Source organism: Vanacampus margaritifer, chromosome 2 (assembly GCF_051991255.1).
Source record: "Vanacampus margaritifer isolate UIUO_Vmar chromosome 2, RoL_Vmar_1.0, whole genome shotgun sequence".
NCBI classification, from domain to species: domain Eukaryota; kingdom Metazoa; phylum Chordata; class Actinopteri; order Syngnathiformes; family Syngnathidae; genus Vanacampus; species Vanacampus margaritifer.
In genome coordinates this window covers 47966153-47982108 of record NC_135433.1, presented here as the reverse complement: position 1 = coordinate 47982108, position 15956 = coordinate 47966153, and the positions used below count along the sequence as shown (strand labels likewise).

General features: G+C 35.8%; 2 protein-coding genes across 2 annotated transcripts; both read right to left on the bottom strand.

The window, feature by feature from the left end:
• Nucleotides 1-4295: 4295 nt before the first annotated feature.
• LOC144042640 (uncharacterized) lies at nucleotides 4296-5871 on the bottom strand. Its single transcript, XM_077555473.1, has 5 exons — nucleotides 5772-5871; nucleotides 5601-5697; nucleotides 5405-5524; nucleotides 4595-4673; nucleotides 4296-4492 (listed from the first exon to the last, which is right to left on the bottom strand). Exons 1-5 carry the CDS (start codon nucleotides 5864-5866, stop codon nucleotides 4404-4406), a joined length of 480 nt encoding a protein of 159 aa, XP_077411599.1. The 5' UTR covers nucleotides 5867-5871; the 3' UTR covers nucleotides 4296-4403.
• A 2072-nt stretch (nucleotides 5872-7943) lies between these two features.
• LOC144043105 (uncharacterized) lies at nucleotides 7944-12118 on the bottom strand. The gene is made up of 6 exons (XM_077556344.1): nucleotides 12027-12118; nucleotides 9923-10090; nucleotides 9712-9808; nucleotides 8494-8613; nucleotides 8300-8378; nucleotides 7944-8215 (listed from the first exon to the last, which is right to left on the bottom strand). The coding sequence occupies exons 1-6, from the start codon at nucleotides 12116-12118 to the stop codon at nucleotides 8127-8129; spliced, it is 645 nt and encodes a 214-aa protein (XP_077412470.1). The 3' UTR covers nucleotides 7944-8126.
• Nucleotides 12119-15956: the final 3838 nt, after the last annotated feature.

Below are 15956 nucleotides of genomic sequence, written 5' to 3'. Positions count from 1 at the left end.
CTTATTAAGGTCGAACCAACGTTTTAATTTCAGTTAGACCAGCTCTAAAAGCTGCTGCAAGTCCTCTCCAGAACAAAAAGTATTTGCGTCGACTGCAAATATAACAAATTTCAAGAAATCACAAACTTTACAAATATAATTTATGCTTAAGATAAACAGTTTGGGTCCTAAGACAGATCCTTGTGGCACACCACAGGTGATGTTTTAGCACTCAAACTTGTGCCATCCCTCCAACATCATACCTCTTCATCTTTTTTTAGTAAAATCCCATGATCTATTGTATCAAAGCCTTTTTTTTTAAGTCAATAAAAATTCTCACTGCATATTTTTTGTCTTCTATACATCCTGTTATCTTTGCTACTAACTGCATTAATGGCATGGATGTTAATGTATTTGTTCTAAAACTGTACTGACTCCCCAATAATAAATTCTATTTTTCAATGAAATTGTCAAGTCTCTCCACATGTAGTTTTTCCAATATCTTTGAGAATTTGTTTGTTAGCATTAAGCTAAGCAAACGTTCCAAAGGCAAAACTTTATATGTTGTGATTCTCTTTGTTTTGTGTTTATTTTCAGTAAGATTATTTCACAGCTATTGGAAAATAGTGGGGTTGACTATTTAAATTGGAGGACATTTTGTGTGTGTAAAGCTTTGGGGAAGGCTTAAAGGGCACTACTAACCTGCAGCCTGACCCACAGAATCCAAACCTCACCACTTGACCTCCTACCTCTATTGTGAGGAAATTTGTCGTTGATATTATCTAATGTGTGTCTTGTTTAAGTTCCGCATAAGGCAATTACCTTTAATTACCTGTTAACGTGATTGCAATGTGATTGCCCTTTCATGGCCGATGCTGATTTTCCATCGCGAATGCCGTTTAAGGCGAAGAAGGCATCATCGACATCACGCAAGTCACATGTCTAAGCCATTTCCGAGTAACCGTGCTGTTTATTGTGGTGACCAGAAGTGAGCTCATCATCATCAATCCCGTGAGGTTGGCCCAGCGCGCCTTTTTTCGCGAGGATTTGGATTCGGGTCAACAAAATGGGGGAAGTGGACAAAGGACATAAAATCTGACCAGGCTACTTTGTTGCTTGTGTGAAGAATGTTTGCAAAATTGGCCATTTAATGAGGAAATTCACGTTAGCAAAGATTAAAAAGTCATGTGAGTTGATACATTCTTCTCGATGGCCTTATCTCTACAGCACACACTTAAAGAAAAGAAGAGGAAGTAGCATAACGAATGCTTTTGCTGTCATCAAGCGGTTAAAGCTGAACTGACGCCGTTTGTCATATTCTCACCAAGCTTGTGAGAATACTTGTCTGATGATGCTGGTGGAAAAGATGTTTATGATTCACGCTAAAAAACAAAATAAAAATCAAGCTTAAAATCATAATAAAAATAAGTGATGTATAAAATCATGAATAAATATGTACAAAAGAAATATTAAAAAAATGCATTTAAAATGAAAATAAAATCAATTAATTAAAAAAAAAAAAACAGTGTTAAAACTAAAATAACCTGGATTGGCTGGCAACAAGTTCAGAGCGTTCCCTGCCTACTTTTTTTTTTTTTTATGGGAGAGCTCAGTATTGATCATTTGACATGTCATCATCATTGTTCTCCCTTTTTTTTTTTTTTTTGTATGTGGATGTGTGTGTGTGCGTGTGTGCGTGTGTGCGTGCGTGCGTGCGTGCGTGTAAAAAAAAAAAAACATACCGTTCACCTAAACCGAACACTTCAAAATCCAGCCAGAGTCGTGGGGCCGCCACAAGACCCGAAGAGGGACCAAAGAAAAGAAAGAAAAGCGAAGCCCAGCACCGACCAGACACCACCCACCGGGCCACTAACCAGAGTCCTTCACCAACCCCAGAGACATCTAAATTCCAACAAATCAGGGAGACCTCAAGGGCCCAAAGGAGAAACTGAGGAAAGGTAGAAAGGACAGACGAAGCAGAGTGAGCCGGGCCCAGAGCGACGGACCGCGCCGGGGCGGCGCCGCCCCGAACACCAGGGAGAGCCCCGCAACACAGCACCCCCCACGAGACCCAGGGAACGACCCAGACGCAGCCGCCAACCAGCAGCCCACAGAGGGGCAGACCCGCCCACGCCCAGCCAGGAGGGGACAGCACCTGTAGAGTTAGTCCCCTGGCATGCAGTGAATCCGAATATTAGCCCTTAGTGCCCATTGGAGGTGAATCTGCTAGATCCTGCTGGCAGCAACTGGGTTCCTGACTATAAAAACACAACCATTAGTTACAAACTGCCAAATGCAGAAACATCAATGTAAGTTTTCACGATGTAGTGGCTCTCGCTAACAGGCAGAATTAAATAACCAGAATTAAGTTAAAATATTCTATATACGTAGACCATATTTCTATGAATTTTGATATTTGTTTTTCATTTGAGGCCGATATTTTTTCCATTAAAATGTGATTTATGAGGAGGTTAGACCATTGGTCGATATTCAGAGTTTGTTTATTTTTCCAGTTAACAAGAATTGTTTTTTTTGCGATAGTAAGGGCTACAAGTGTAGATTGAAATTGTTTATGTGGTAAGTTAGTTGTTGTTAGGTCACCTAGCAAACACAAGTTTGGAGATAAAGGTATCCTACAGTCCAAAATAGCGGAAAGTTTTTCTAAGACTTAAGTCCAGAAATACATAACCGGAGTGCATAACCATAAAGCATGAAAATAAGTGTCTGTAGTGTTTTGTAGACACTGGAGACAAATGTCGGAGTCGGAGAGCCCCATTTTCTTCATCATATATTGAGTAATGTATGTTCTATGGATAATTTTATATTGGATAAGTTGTAAATTTGTGTGTTTTGTCATTTTAAATGCATTTTCACAAACTTGAATCCAAAAGTCAGATTCCGGAGCTATAGACAAGTCTGTCTCCCATTTTAAGATGGGTAAAGACATTTTGTCCGTATATGAAAGTAACTTATATATTTTTGAAAGTTTTTTTGTTGTTGTCGGAGAAAGCTTGGTAATATCTTTAGCTAAAACGGGCGGTTGGAGCGTACCCTGAAGTGTTGGAATTTGTTCCCTGCCTACTACCGACCCCTGTGAGGAATAAGCGGCTCTGAAAATGGATGGATGGAAAGTTAAAATAAAATGAAATACATTATTTAAAATATGATTAAATACACACAATCAAAAATAATATGCAAATATACAACGTACAATAAATACAATAAATTAATACTTTCAAATAAATAAATACATAAAATAAAGTACATTTTGTTTAAAAAAATCACACAAAAAATCAAGTTTAAAATGAAAATAAAATAAATTATGCATAAATATGAATGAATACATACATTAAAAATAAAATGCAAACATAGAACATATAATGATTATAATACATTTATATTTTCTTGCAAAAACTATTTCAAAGAAGCACATTTTGTTGACCCCCCCACCACCCCATTAAAATTGAAGCTTAAAATTTAAATAAAATAAATAGTACAACTATACATAAATGGATAAATACATACAATATATATTATATTAAGTGAAAGTAAAAAAAAATCCCTACCATATAGCATTGGTTGTCAAAATAAAAATAATGAAACTGACTGATATTAAACGAATGAGAGAAAATCACAGCTCTGATACAGTTCAATACAGATTAGTTAGATACAAGAGCATGTCCAGTTGTCCACATGCGCGATGCTAAGTTAATTGATTTCCGCTTGACAGATAATCGAGAAACACTAATCAATTTGTTTTGATCTATAGTGATAAAAAGTATAGAATAAAGTGCAAAACCTCCCGACATGTGATCTCATGAGTAACAAATTAATCCTGTTTCACAGTGGCCACAAGACGATGGGAAAAATAAATAAATAAATAAATAATGTTCATTCGCTCACCGCTAAAAAGTTAAATATTTTCTTTTTTCCCCCTTGATTTTAAAATATTTATTTTATGAAATTATTGTTCCATTGATTTAATTTTATACTGTCTTTATTTTATTTGACATACTGTTAAGTCAAGTCATCTTTATTTATATAGTTCTTTCAAACAGCCTGAGCTGCCACAAAGCGCTTGAATTTGTTCATTTATTTTTGTTCTATCTTGCATTTTTTGTATGGACCGTCAATGCAATAAATAAAAAAATTACAAAAAAATAAATAAATAAAAAATTAATAATAAGAATAAAAAAGTAATAATAATAATAATAAAAACAGCCACAAGAAGGCACCAGAGAACATCATCAAAAGTGAGAAATGCACAAATGTATGACGCAAAAAAAGTAAAGCTTTATTATTTTAAAAGCCAGAGTACAAGAAAAACATTCTTAATGATTTTTTAAATACTGTGGTTAAAAATGCAGCAAATTATCACATTATTACTTTGTCTTTCTTCATTACTTTTTTTTGGTTTGTTTTTTTCAGACTGTACAAGTGGCAAGTCCGTAGCCCAGGCAAGCCCACTCGTTGGTCATCTCCATGAAGCCTGGACCGCTGTTCAGTCCGCTTGCTGGGTGGGAAGGAAAAAAACAAAACAAAACATTAGAAGTAGCATTAGCATAAAAAAGAAAAGAAAAAAAAGAGTCACATTTGTTGAACAAGAGGAGCTGACCTGAGAGCAGATCGTAGAGGTTGCAGTAGTTGAGGCCGTCGTCCAGAAGGCTGGTGAAACCCTGAGAGGTGGACTGGCCCTAAAAAAATAAATATATAAATAATAATAATAATAATAATAATAATAGTAATAATAATAATAATAATGACTAAACATTAAGCATTTTTTCTTTGGATTTTCACCCTTTAAAGCAGTTAATACAGCCACTGCATACTCTTCAATAAAAAAATAAGTTGAATAATGAATTATTTTTTTTACACTAACTTTTTTATAGAATTTAAAGGGCAAGTCAAGTCAAACATTTTCTTTATAATGTTCTAGAAACAGGTGGATTTTGCAACTTAATTCATATCACACAAATGCAATATTAATCAGTTAGACTACTGGGGATGTACACAATATATTATTGTAAAGACAATTTTGACTTAACTTCCCTTTAAGCAGCAAAATACAATTATATTTATCCATTTCAGAGGGCAGCCATTTTGTGACTTGATGTTGCCTGACAATGACATCACAGTGCCTGAGGGCTCCGGTATTGACCAATCATAGCTTAACTGTTTACTGAGTTTGGACATGTGACGTCTGTAACCTAATTTTAATTTTTGCTTTGTCACAAAGTTAAGCTGTAGATTTTTTCCCATCTGTTTTCATGAATTTAACCGCTTAACATAAATACCTTGAATACATTGAATTGATTTTAGCATGTTTTGACAAAGTGTGCCTTCCTCTTCCACCCATTTTTCTGTATCTATAGTCTTCAGTGAAAAAAAAGAATTTGGCCACATTATGTAAGAACACGTTACTTACAGTCACCCGACAGCCAGCCGTCATCACCATGGAGCTGAAGGTGAAGGTGATGTTCTCCGCAGCGAGGCCGTCCACCGATGTGTGGTTGGCGGTGAGGCCCAGAGGAGTGCCGGCCACCAGCTGGGAAAACATTTTGATAGGAAAAATCAATGACATGTCTTATAATCCGTTGATAGTTTTCTAAAAACAACATTACCATGTAGTGACACTTCTGACAGCCAAACATGGGGTTGAAGGTTTGGATCTGCTGCACCAGTTTGGAGCTGACCTCCGCACAAGTTGAAGGGAAGAGCCTAGAGAAGCAGAAATCAATAATAAGAATAAAAAAGAAGACTTTTCCCATCTCTTAATCTAAAATGTCACTCACCAGAGAGTTCTGCAGAAGGCGTGATAAATGGGTACAGGAACAGGCACGGCGGACACAAACAGGACAAGCCCGGCGAGGAGAACGAGAGTCTTCATGGCTGCAGCTGGAGGTTGTTGTGGAACAAACGTTGGCCGTTTCCCCTCTTATACAGCGTCGGCCGTCCAGGTTGGGTCATGCGCTCGGCAAAATGGCGGCCTGACAATCAATTGAGCATGGATAAGTGCTGATGACCCAACGTGGCGGTCTTGTGCTGATGGCGCCTGTTAAGTGAGGCCTTTTAATAATGACGGATGAACAAAAGAGCTGCTGCACAAGATTGATCAAGTCTTAAACATCTCGAAGGTTTGTCAGAAAAGTTCCAGGACTGGCCTCACAAAATATTCCATTTCAAACCGAAACTGTGAGTTACCCCCGCTCTTTGTAATCATAATAATGTATGTATTTAACTTTTTATATATAGCAGATATAAAAAGTCTACACACCCCGCTTCAAATGCGTTGTTGTGATATAAAAAACGGAGCCCAAGACAAATCATTTCAAAGCTTTTTCTACCATTAACGTGACTTACACAATTTAAAAAAAAATCTTTTTGAGAGGATGCAAAAATAAACAACTGCGATAATGTGGTTGCACAAATGTGTGCACACTCTTATCACTGGGATATGGTTGTGCACAAAATTAACTCATTCACTGCCATTGATGACTATAAACGTCAAAAATTCATTTGAACTATTTCTATTAGTTTAACTTTTTTCTCTCTCACTTTTGTTAACAAGAGTATGAAAACCTAGGAAAAAAATCTTCATTGTACATTTAGAACAGATATAAACATTTTGATTAATTGTGAGTTAACTAGTAAAGTCATTACAATTAAAAATTGTAATCGCCTGACGAGATGATTATTAAAAATTAGGGGCGTCAGGCGATTCATTTTTTTTAATCAAAATTAATCGCATGACTTCAACAGTTAACTCACAATTAACCACAAATTTTAAATCTGTTCTAAATGTGCAATTAAAAAAAAAATCTAGGTTTTCATATTCTTGTTAACAAAAGTAGAAAAAAAAGTTAAATAATAGAAAAATTAAAATGATTTTTTGACTTTTATAACCGTCAATGGCAGTGAATGAGTTAACCAAGTAACCGAACTCAGTTTTGTTCCGTTCGCTGCCTTTGTAAAAAAACATGCGCTAGAACTAGCATATGTTTTAGCATAATAGCATGCTACCATATGTTTTCAGATAGAGTATGTTTAACCGTACGTGCGCCCAATAGTGCGGTGCGCAGTATGTGTGTGTTAAACACAGAAAGAGCACCAGTAACTGTGACTGCGCCTTATAATACGGTGCGCCTTATGGCCATTAAAATACGGTAATCCTAATTTAAATGAAGGTCTCAATATGAGGCAATAGACCCATGTGATTTATCCCAGCCGATCAGCAAATAAAAACAATGATACAAAAATATTTTAAAAGTCAAATTTTGAAAAAATATATGTGTTTTGTGCATATGTAAAATATATATATATATATATATATATATATATATATATATATATATATATATATATATATATATATATATATATATATATATATATATATATATATATATATATTAATGATGATGATGATAATAATAATAATAGATTCTTATAAAGTGACAAAAAAATCTTTATTTTGTGTTAAAACTTTAAAATAAAATGTAATTTTGGGGTCAAGGAACCATTTTTGGTAACTTAAACTTGAGCCAAAATGGATCCCATTCTGTTAAAAAGAATATATTAATAAAATGATTTATCAAGACATACATGTTTTAAAAGCATAAAAAAATGTTTTTTCTTAATTAAAAAAAATATATATTATAGGACAAATAAACCATTTTTGACAATGTAAACTTGAGCTAAAATGGATGCCACACACACGCCCTGCAATAGAGCGGTAGTAACAAATACATTTTTTTTTTAAGTACAAACAAAAAAATTTTTTTGGGGGGACCTGTTACGTTTAACCAGTTAAAATGGGTTTAGTAAAAATAAAACTAATATAATTACATTATCAAGCAGCATTTCCTTTTTTTTCTGTCACTCTGGCACACAGACACCCACAAAGCAGTTTGCTCATTAGTCACAATCTTGATTTTTTATTAATAATGAGTCATTTCAATCAAATGTGTATATTTTTTTCTACATGCTGGAGAAAGTAATAGAAGTGCCAAAGGAGCAACAAGGAGGCCTTAATGCACGATGGAGGTGTGTTTAGAAGCAACGCCATACATCAAATGTCGAATGCACATGGAACCATTTTCGTTTTCATGCTTACTATAAAGAAAAAAAAATCAAAGTTCATTGTTGCTTCAGGCTTTGCAGGTGGCAAGTCCGTAGCCCAGGCAAGCCCACTCGTTGGTCATCTCCATGAAGCCTGGTCCGCTGGCCAGTCCGCTCTCTGAAAGAAAAACAAAAAACACATTAGCATTAGCATCAGCATGGTTTTCTTAAAATGAGTCTCTCTTGTATGTGAGGGGTTGACCTGAGAGCAGATCGTAGAGGTTGCAGTAGTTGAGGCCGTTGTCCAGAAGGCTGGTGAATCCCAGAGAGGTGGACAGGCCCTGGGCACAACCCCCACAAAACTCATCGTCACACGTCAGGTATTCAACCTTGTCCTTTGACTCCATCTTGTGACACCTTTAGGCAAACCCTATTGTGAAGATTGGTTGGACTTACGGTCAAGCGGCATCCTCCGGTCATCATGGTGGGGCTGAAGGTGAAGGTGATGTTCTCAACCGCCAGATCGTCGGTGGAAGAATGGTTGGCAGTGATGCCCAAAGGTGTGCCGGCTACCAGCTGGAGGAACATTTGGGTGGTAAAATCAGTGGAAATTTGATTTCAGTTTGATTTGTTGAATCATTTTCTGATACTAAAACTGGGATTGTCAAATTTCTTGTAAATGTAAGAATGAGACGGACGGGCCACCCGTGTTGTGTTTGTTTTATTTAACTCAACTTGGTAAAAAAAAAAATAAATAAAAACAATTACAATTTAATTTAATAAATTATAAAAAATATTAATAAATTAATTATAAATAAATGATTAATAATTAACTATTAAAAATTTAATTACAAATAAAAATATGTTAAAATTAAGTTTGATGTTTCCTTCTTATAACACATTTCCCCCCCAAAAATCATGTAAATTAAAATAAAAATCTAAACTACAATACATTGAGTGTAATGTAATGTATGTAAGAAATGTAAGAAAGAGAAGAGCTACTACTGTTGTGTTTGTGTTATTTAACTGTTTAACTTTTTCTCTAACTTTAAAATAATTTAAAAATAATAATAATAATTAAAATTAAATGTAATTATTAAAATGTATTAATAAATTAACAATTTTTTAATCATGTCAAAAAAACAAATTCCAGCAAACTCCAGTAAACTCCAGTACATTGAGTGATATCTTGTGACATTAAGCTATTCTATTTGTATTTTCATTTGTTGATTAAAAATTGCCAATATAACATAATAAAAACTAGTGTGATACAAAAATAATAATAATAATAATAATAATAATAATAATAATAATAATACAATTTTAAATCAGGACACACTTTATTCCTTTTCTAATCAATACTTGAAACCAAAAAATTGCGTAAATTGTAGTTACACAACGCTAACATTTTTCAAAACGCATATACAACACACGCATTTTTACTTAGGGGTGGACTCGCCTTTGTTGCCAGCTATTAATGTCAGTTTTTTTGTTGTTGTCATTTTGAGGGAACAAAAAATTATACACTGTCACATAAGCTTCAGCACACTGACTACTTTTCATTGTGTCCTATGAAACGATACGGGACATTATGGGTCTGTTTATTGTGTGAGCTTTTTGCTCATAAATTCATCTTGCAGAGAGAAGGTTTGAGTTAAAAAAAAAAAAAGTTACCCTGTAGTGGCACTTATCGCAGCCAAACATGGGGTTGAAGTCTTGGATCTGTTGCACTATTTTGGTGCTGACCTCCGCACAAGGGGAAGAAAAGAGCCTACAGGAGCACACACATGACATCACATCATTTTATATATACAGTATATATTTATGCAGTGCATACTGTATATTATGTCCATACTGTATACAGATAAGCCATTTTAATTCTTACCAAAGAGTTCTGCAGAAAGCGTGGTAGGGCACAGGAACAGGCACAGCAGCCACAAGGACGACGAGTCCGGCGAGGAGAATAAAAGTCTTCATGGCAGGAGGTTCTCGTGGAGGTTCTTCTTCTTCTTGGATGAGAAAAAAACTAAAGCCAAGCTTGGACAAGTGGCGGCTGCCGGTTTCTTATAAAGTCCATTGATGCAGGTCACATGCTCGGCCCAATGACAGCCTGACAATCAATTAAGTGCAGTTAGTTATAGTCTTGACATTAATAAATGGCCTAATAAATGTGCCTTGCCTGTATGATGAATATCTATTTATGTAGTATTTAGACACGTTTGCATGATTGTTATCTAATATATTACTTATTGAGTAATGTTTACACTTTTTTTTGCATGCACCACTATAAGTACCAATGTACAGTAAATGATGTGACTTAATTAAAATTTTGTGCTCTGTATCTCTTTTTCTCAAGGTGCAAATTAGTATCCTAATAATGAAAGTGTAAAGTTTAGCTTCATTTGCATCTTATTTTTATCTTCAGTTAAGAATTCTTTTTTTAAATGTTATTTTGTGTAATTATTTTTCAATTCTCTATTTTATGTATATTTGTATTTCATTATGTTGTATTTATTTGTATTTGTATATAACTTCTAATGCTGCATGTTGTTTTTTATGCTAATATGTGTATAAAATAAATGTAATTGATTGAAATCTCTGTTGTTATTTGTTAATGTTTCAATTTTAATATTCACTAGGGACGTTTGATACCACTTTTTTGTTTTTAATATTTTTAGTTGAACAGAAGTGGTTTATTGTATTGCTTTTTTTTTCCAATTGGTGTAGTATGCCAGTAGAATACCTTTTATGGGTATTTTTGTTTTGTTTTTTGTTAAAGTGGAAGACAACCTTAAACATTTCTTGTCAATAATATGTTATATGTGACCTTACTAGTCTAAACATAACAATCTGATTAATATTACATTTGTGGAAAATGAGTTATGAAACAAAATCCACCCGTTTTTATCCATCTCAGGGGGCGGCCATTTTGCCACTTGCTGTCGACTGAAGATGACATCACAGTTGCGCAGGACTCAGGCAACGACCAATCACAGCTGACCTGTTTTCTGAAGCTGAGCTGTGATTGGTTATTACCTGAGACCTGAGAAACATTGATGTCATCTTCAGTCGACAGCAAGTGGCAAAATGGCCACCCCGAGAGGGATCAAATAATTTTTGCTGCTTAACTCATATTCCACTAATGCAATATAATAGAATACAATATGTAAATAAAAAAAAAAAAAAAGAGAGCAATGATGATGACATGTCAAAAATGGTAAAATTACCGAATGAACAATACTGAGCTCTCCAGGAAAAAAATAAAAATAAAAATAAAAATAAAAATAAAAATAAAAATAAAAATAAAAATAAAAATAAAAATAAAAATAAAAATAAAAATAAAAATAAAAATAAAAATAAAAATAAAAATAAAAATAAAAATAAAAATAAAAATAAAAATAAAAATAAAAATAAAAATAAAAATAAAAATACAATATGTAGACCAGTGGGGCTACATAGAACATATCATTGTCCCCCCCCCCAAAATATCTTTGTGTTGACCTCTACTTGCTCTCATAAAATGATCACAATCCCACAAAGCATGAGATGTTTTTGGCTTGGGTGAATTTGCTTGTCCATTCCAGATTATGCTCTAAAGAGCATAAAAATGTGTATCTAAGGCAACGAGCGGTGGAAAAAAAGCATTTTGTTATTTCACCAAGACTTAACAGTGATGTTATGCGCTAAATAGCCAAAAAAAGCCAAGAGAAATTGACAAGATCCTAACAACCACAAGACTCTGGACAAGCGCCAAATTTAGTTCATTACCCACTGAAGGGATGAAAGGTCACAATCAAACAATCACCGTCATATCACCTGCTGTTCAAATAGAAATGACATGACTCATACATACATACACATTTTTATGTTTCCTTGGCCAATAAAGATAATCTCTTTGCATGTCAAAACATGAGGAGTGTCATATGTTAGTTGGTCACAATGATCATATCGATAACAAGTATAAAATTGTGTTATTCCTGTCGGCATGCCTGACCGTCACTCGCACGTCAGCTGACTCTGACGTCCAATGTATAGACGTGAGGTCAGAGTAGCGAGGTGGGAGAGCAGTCGGGGGCTTCATTGCATCGCTGGCAGAGGTTAATGATGACCAACAATGACAAATAAACCTAATGATTAAAGAAATAAAACAGATTTGAAGAGTTCAATACCATCCGTCCAGTGTTGATCTTCATTGTTAAGAGGAAGTCTACGTCAATGGTGGCCCATTGAGATAAAAGACAGACGTGTACATCTGTGGTACTCCCTGAACTGGAACATTTAATCACAAGGCACATACAGTATAGACCAGCGGTCTGCAACCTGCGGCTCTGGAGCCACGTGTGGCTCTTCAGTCCATCTCCTGTGGCTCAATGTGGATCTCTACAAGAATCTGTAGAAATTAATGATTTTTTAAATTAACATATTTATCTTTATTTTTAGATAAAATATTCTTTTAAATGAATATATGATTGATATAAAAATGAATAATTAACTCATTCACTGCCATTGACGGCTATAGACATCATTTGAACATTTTCTATTAGTTTAACATTTTTTTCCACCTTTGCTACAAAAGTATGAAAACCTAGATTTTTTTTATTGTACATTGAGAACATATAAAATGTGTGATTAATCGTTAGCTAACTAGTGAAGTCATGTGATTAAATAAAATTTAAAAAAATTATCGGCCGACGCCCCTAAATTAAAAAAATATATAAAAAATGAGGGGCGTCAGACGATTATAATTTGTAATCGTAATTCATCGCATGATTTCAATAGTTGACTCACAAATAATCCCAAATTTAATATCTGTTCTAAATGTACAATTTTTTTTCTAGGTTTTCATAAAAAATGAAATAAAAAAAAGTTAAACTAATAGAAATAGTTCACATGAATTTTTTACGTCTATAGTCGTCAATGGCAGTGAATGAGTTAAGTACAGTACTAAAAATGTCAGAGTCCAAATTTTTAAGTTGCCAGAAAAAGAGACAAAAAGGTAGATGAAAAAGTATTTAAAAAATATCTCAAAATGTCCAAAAAGTGACCATAAAATGTCCAAAAAGCAAGAGGAAAAGCAGAAAATTACCATAAATTTTCTATGAAATTGCAAAAAAAAGCCAGAGAATTATATATTTAAAAAAGGCAGAAATAAAAATGTTCAAAAGGTAACTATAAAATATCCAAAGACAAAAGAAGAAATACTGAAAATTACCACATAATGTCCACAAAATTGCCAAAACAGTCAGAAAATGTATTTAAAAAAGTCAGAAAATAAAACATTTAAAAAGCAACTATAAAAATTCAAAAAAGAAAAGAAGAAATCCTTTATATTTTAAAGGAACAAAAACACAAAGTGGATTTAAAAAAAACCCACAAAAGTCCAAAATAACAAAACTGGCAAGGACAGAAAGAAACCAGGAAGCTTGAATAGCATCTACCGAAACAACAAGGACCGCCTTGACAAGACACAAGGGACCACTGGGGCGACCAGCACAGGTGGACACAAAAACCTAACGAGACAGACATGGAATACATGACAAGTCAAAATCTAATCAAAACCAAAATGAACAAAAACACAGATCATGACAACATTCCTGAAATGACCATCAAACAAATAATCATTAGAATCCGTGTTTTTCATGTTTCGATTATATTTATAGAATTGTTTTGCAAAACTGCTCCTCAAGAAAAATAATTATTTCAAGCATTGACCCCCGCCGGGCACATCTGCCAATTTGGTGACAAAATGATGACTAAACATTAGATCAGCTTGGAGGTGGTCTAAAATGTGGTGCGGGTGGTGAAAAATGACATTGGTGGATTTGATTAAGGTGCAGGCAGATATTCTATTCATAAAATGACAACAACGTGCCTGGCGAACCCTCTGAATCGCTGCAAAAATTTATTTAATTAATTATTAGTTTTATTTATTTATGTAGTTATTTTAAAGTACCCCCTGACCCGCCCTTGTGCTGAGGGGAAGCACTTTATTTGCCTGGGAGTCATCTGCATTCCATTCCACAATTGCACAAATGCAGGGGAACGTTATGTGTCCATCTACCAAAATACCAAAAATAAACTCTATCCATGCGCACAGTGCTTTATTTTGGTGTTTTACATGTGTTTGTTTTAATCATGCACCATTCCCCATATTTAGGTCACTCAAAGTTACAGCTTAGCAAACGGAACCCAGTTTGAGAAGCACTGATTTATAAATGTATAGACACATGCTGTAATGGTCACTAAGCAGACATGTGACTTGTGTTTTTTTTTTATTTACTGCCTGCAGATGTGTGACTAAATAGCTGAATTAGGTGAACCAATGGAAGGCATCTAATCTAGTGAGCCGAAACAATAAAATTAATTTGCATTGTTGGCATGATGTCCTCTCTCATCTCCTATAAAATGGCAACACACTCCTTCATCCTGACCGCAATGAGGACAACTGCTACTGGCCACCATTTTGGGACTGTGCGCCTCCGACCCTCCCCCGGGTCCATTCCCTTACCATGCACACTGCAGGACCCTCTGGTTAGACCCACCATTCAGAGTCCACTCACTGTTCCCTCTGGTTTTCCCTGAGGGAGCAGAGCAGCCCGCTAGGCCAGGATGCTCTGGAACACCCCTGGCCAAGGGGCCTGCTATATGCTTTCCCACCGCTCCCCCTCATTCATCTGACCCTTCAGAGGGTCCTTCTGGAGGGTCAAAGTTGTTGCTGGTGGCCCCACTTTGGCCAGCCCAGACTTGGTTCTCTCTCCTACGCAGTCCCTTCTCCTCCGAATCGTGGATCCTGCCCATTCGGTTGGATCTATACTGTCCCAACAGCAGGGTCGGATTTGGCATCCTGATCCCCGTCGGCTCCATCTGTGTGTCTGTGAGACCCATCGCTGACAGTGCTCGTCTTCATTTAGGCATACGGTCCTTAATGCCAGGGCTCCGTTCTCCTAGCGCTTTGAATTATATACGATACGATACGATGCAATATACTTTTATTTTCCCCGTGTTCCCCACGGATCCAGCTGCAGTTTACAGTAAAGAGAAAACAACAGAATAGAAAGAGATACAATTAAAATTAAATAAATAAGAAGTGCAGCAATAAGTAGAAGACTTCCCAGAAGTCTTCACAGGAGTATACATGTGTAGAGAAGTACATTGCACACACCCATATACACACTTCTATATATATATATATATATATATACACACACATGGGTATGTACACAACATTGCACCATATATATAAATCTTATTGCACTGAGTTAATGTCGGTTGTTAAGCAGTTTGATGGATGTCGGCAGGAATGAGTTCTTGTAGCGGTTCAGCCTGGTTCTGGGGGCCCTGAATCTCCTGCCGGAATGCAGTAGCTGAAACTCATGATGCAGAATGTGAGTCGGGTCATTAACTCATATTCTGTGCCAGTCTGGTGACGGACCGCTCATAAAGCATCTGTAGGGAAGGATGATTCCTGACCCCCATGATCTTCATGGCTGTCCGCACCAGACCGGCAATCTGTGACCTTGACTCCACAGTCAGGTTGCCGTACCAGGCCGCAATGCCGTATCTGATGATACTTTCCAATGCAGCCCGGTAGAACAACAGCATGATCCTCTGCTCCACTCCATAGACCCGAAGTCTGCGTAGGAAGTAGAGACGCTGTTGGAGTTTGGAGCAGAGACTTCCAACATGTACCCTCCAGCTGAGCGTGTTGTCGATGTGGACCCCCAGATACCTGTATAAACCCACCTGGCTGATGTGGTTGCTTTTAATGACGACTGGCCTGTGGTCACCAACAGTTTTTGGATCAAATATCACCTCCTATGTCTTCCCCACATTGAGCACAAGATGATTCTGGGCTATTTCTCAGAAATAGAGAAATTTGTCCAGTGGGCTACCGCCGGCCTGCAGCAAGCTGACGATAG

What these genes read in the sequence shown, in the direction of transcription:
- LOC144042640 (XM_077555473.1), bottom strand. Translation starts at nt 5,866, where the DNA reads ATGAAGACTCTCGTTCTCCTCGCCGGGCTTGTCCTGTTTGTGTCCGCC. An exon ending in GCCTTCTGCAGAACTCTCTG is followed by an intron (nt 5,698 to 5,771) that starts GTGAGTGACATT and finishes CTGCTTCTCTAG; the next exon opens with GCTCTTCCCTTCAACTTGTG. An exon ending in GTCAGAAGTGTCACTACATG is followed by an intron (nt 5,525 to 5,600) that starts GTAATGTTGTTT and finishes ATGTTTTCCCAG; the next exon opens with CTGGTGGCCGGCACTCCTCT.
- LOC144043105 (XM_077556344.1), bottom strand. Translation starts at nt 12,118, where the DNA reads ATGAAGCCCCCGACTGCTCTCCCACCTCGCTACTCTGACCTCACGTCT. An exon ending in GCGATAAGTGCCACTACAGG is followed by an intron (nt 8,614 to 9,711) that starts GTAACTTTTTTT and finishes ATGTTCCTCCAG; the next exon opens with CTGGTAGCCGGCACACCTTT. An exon ending in CCTCTACGATCTGCTCTCAG is followed by an intron (nt 8,216 to 8,299) that starts GTCAACCCCTCA and finishes TTTTTCTTTCAG; the next exon opens with AGAGCGGACTGGCCAGCGGA.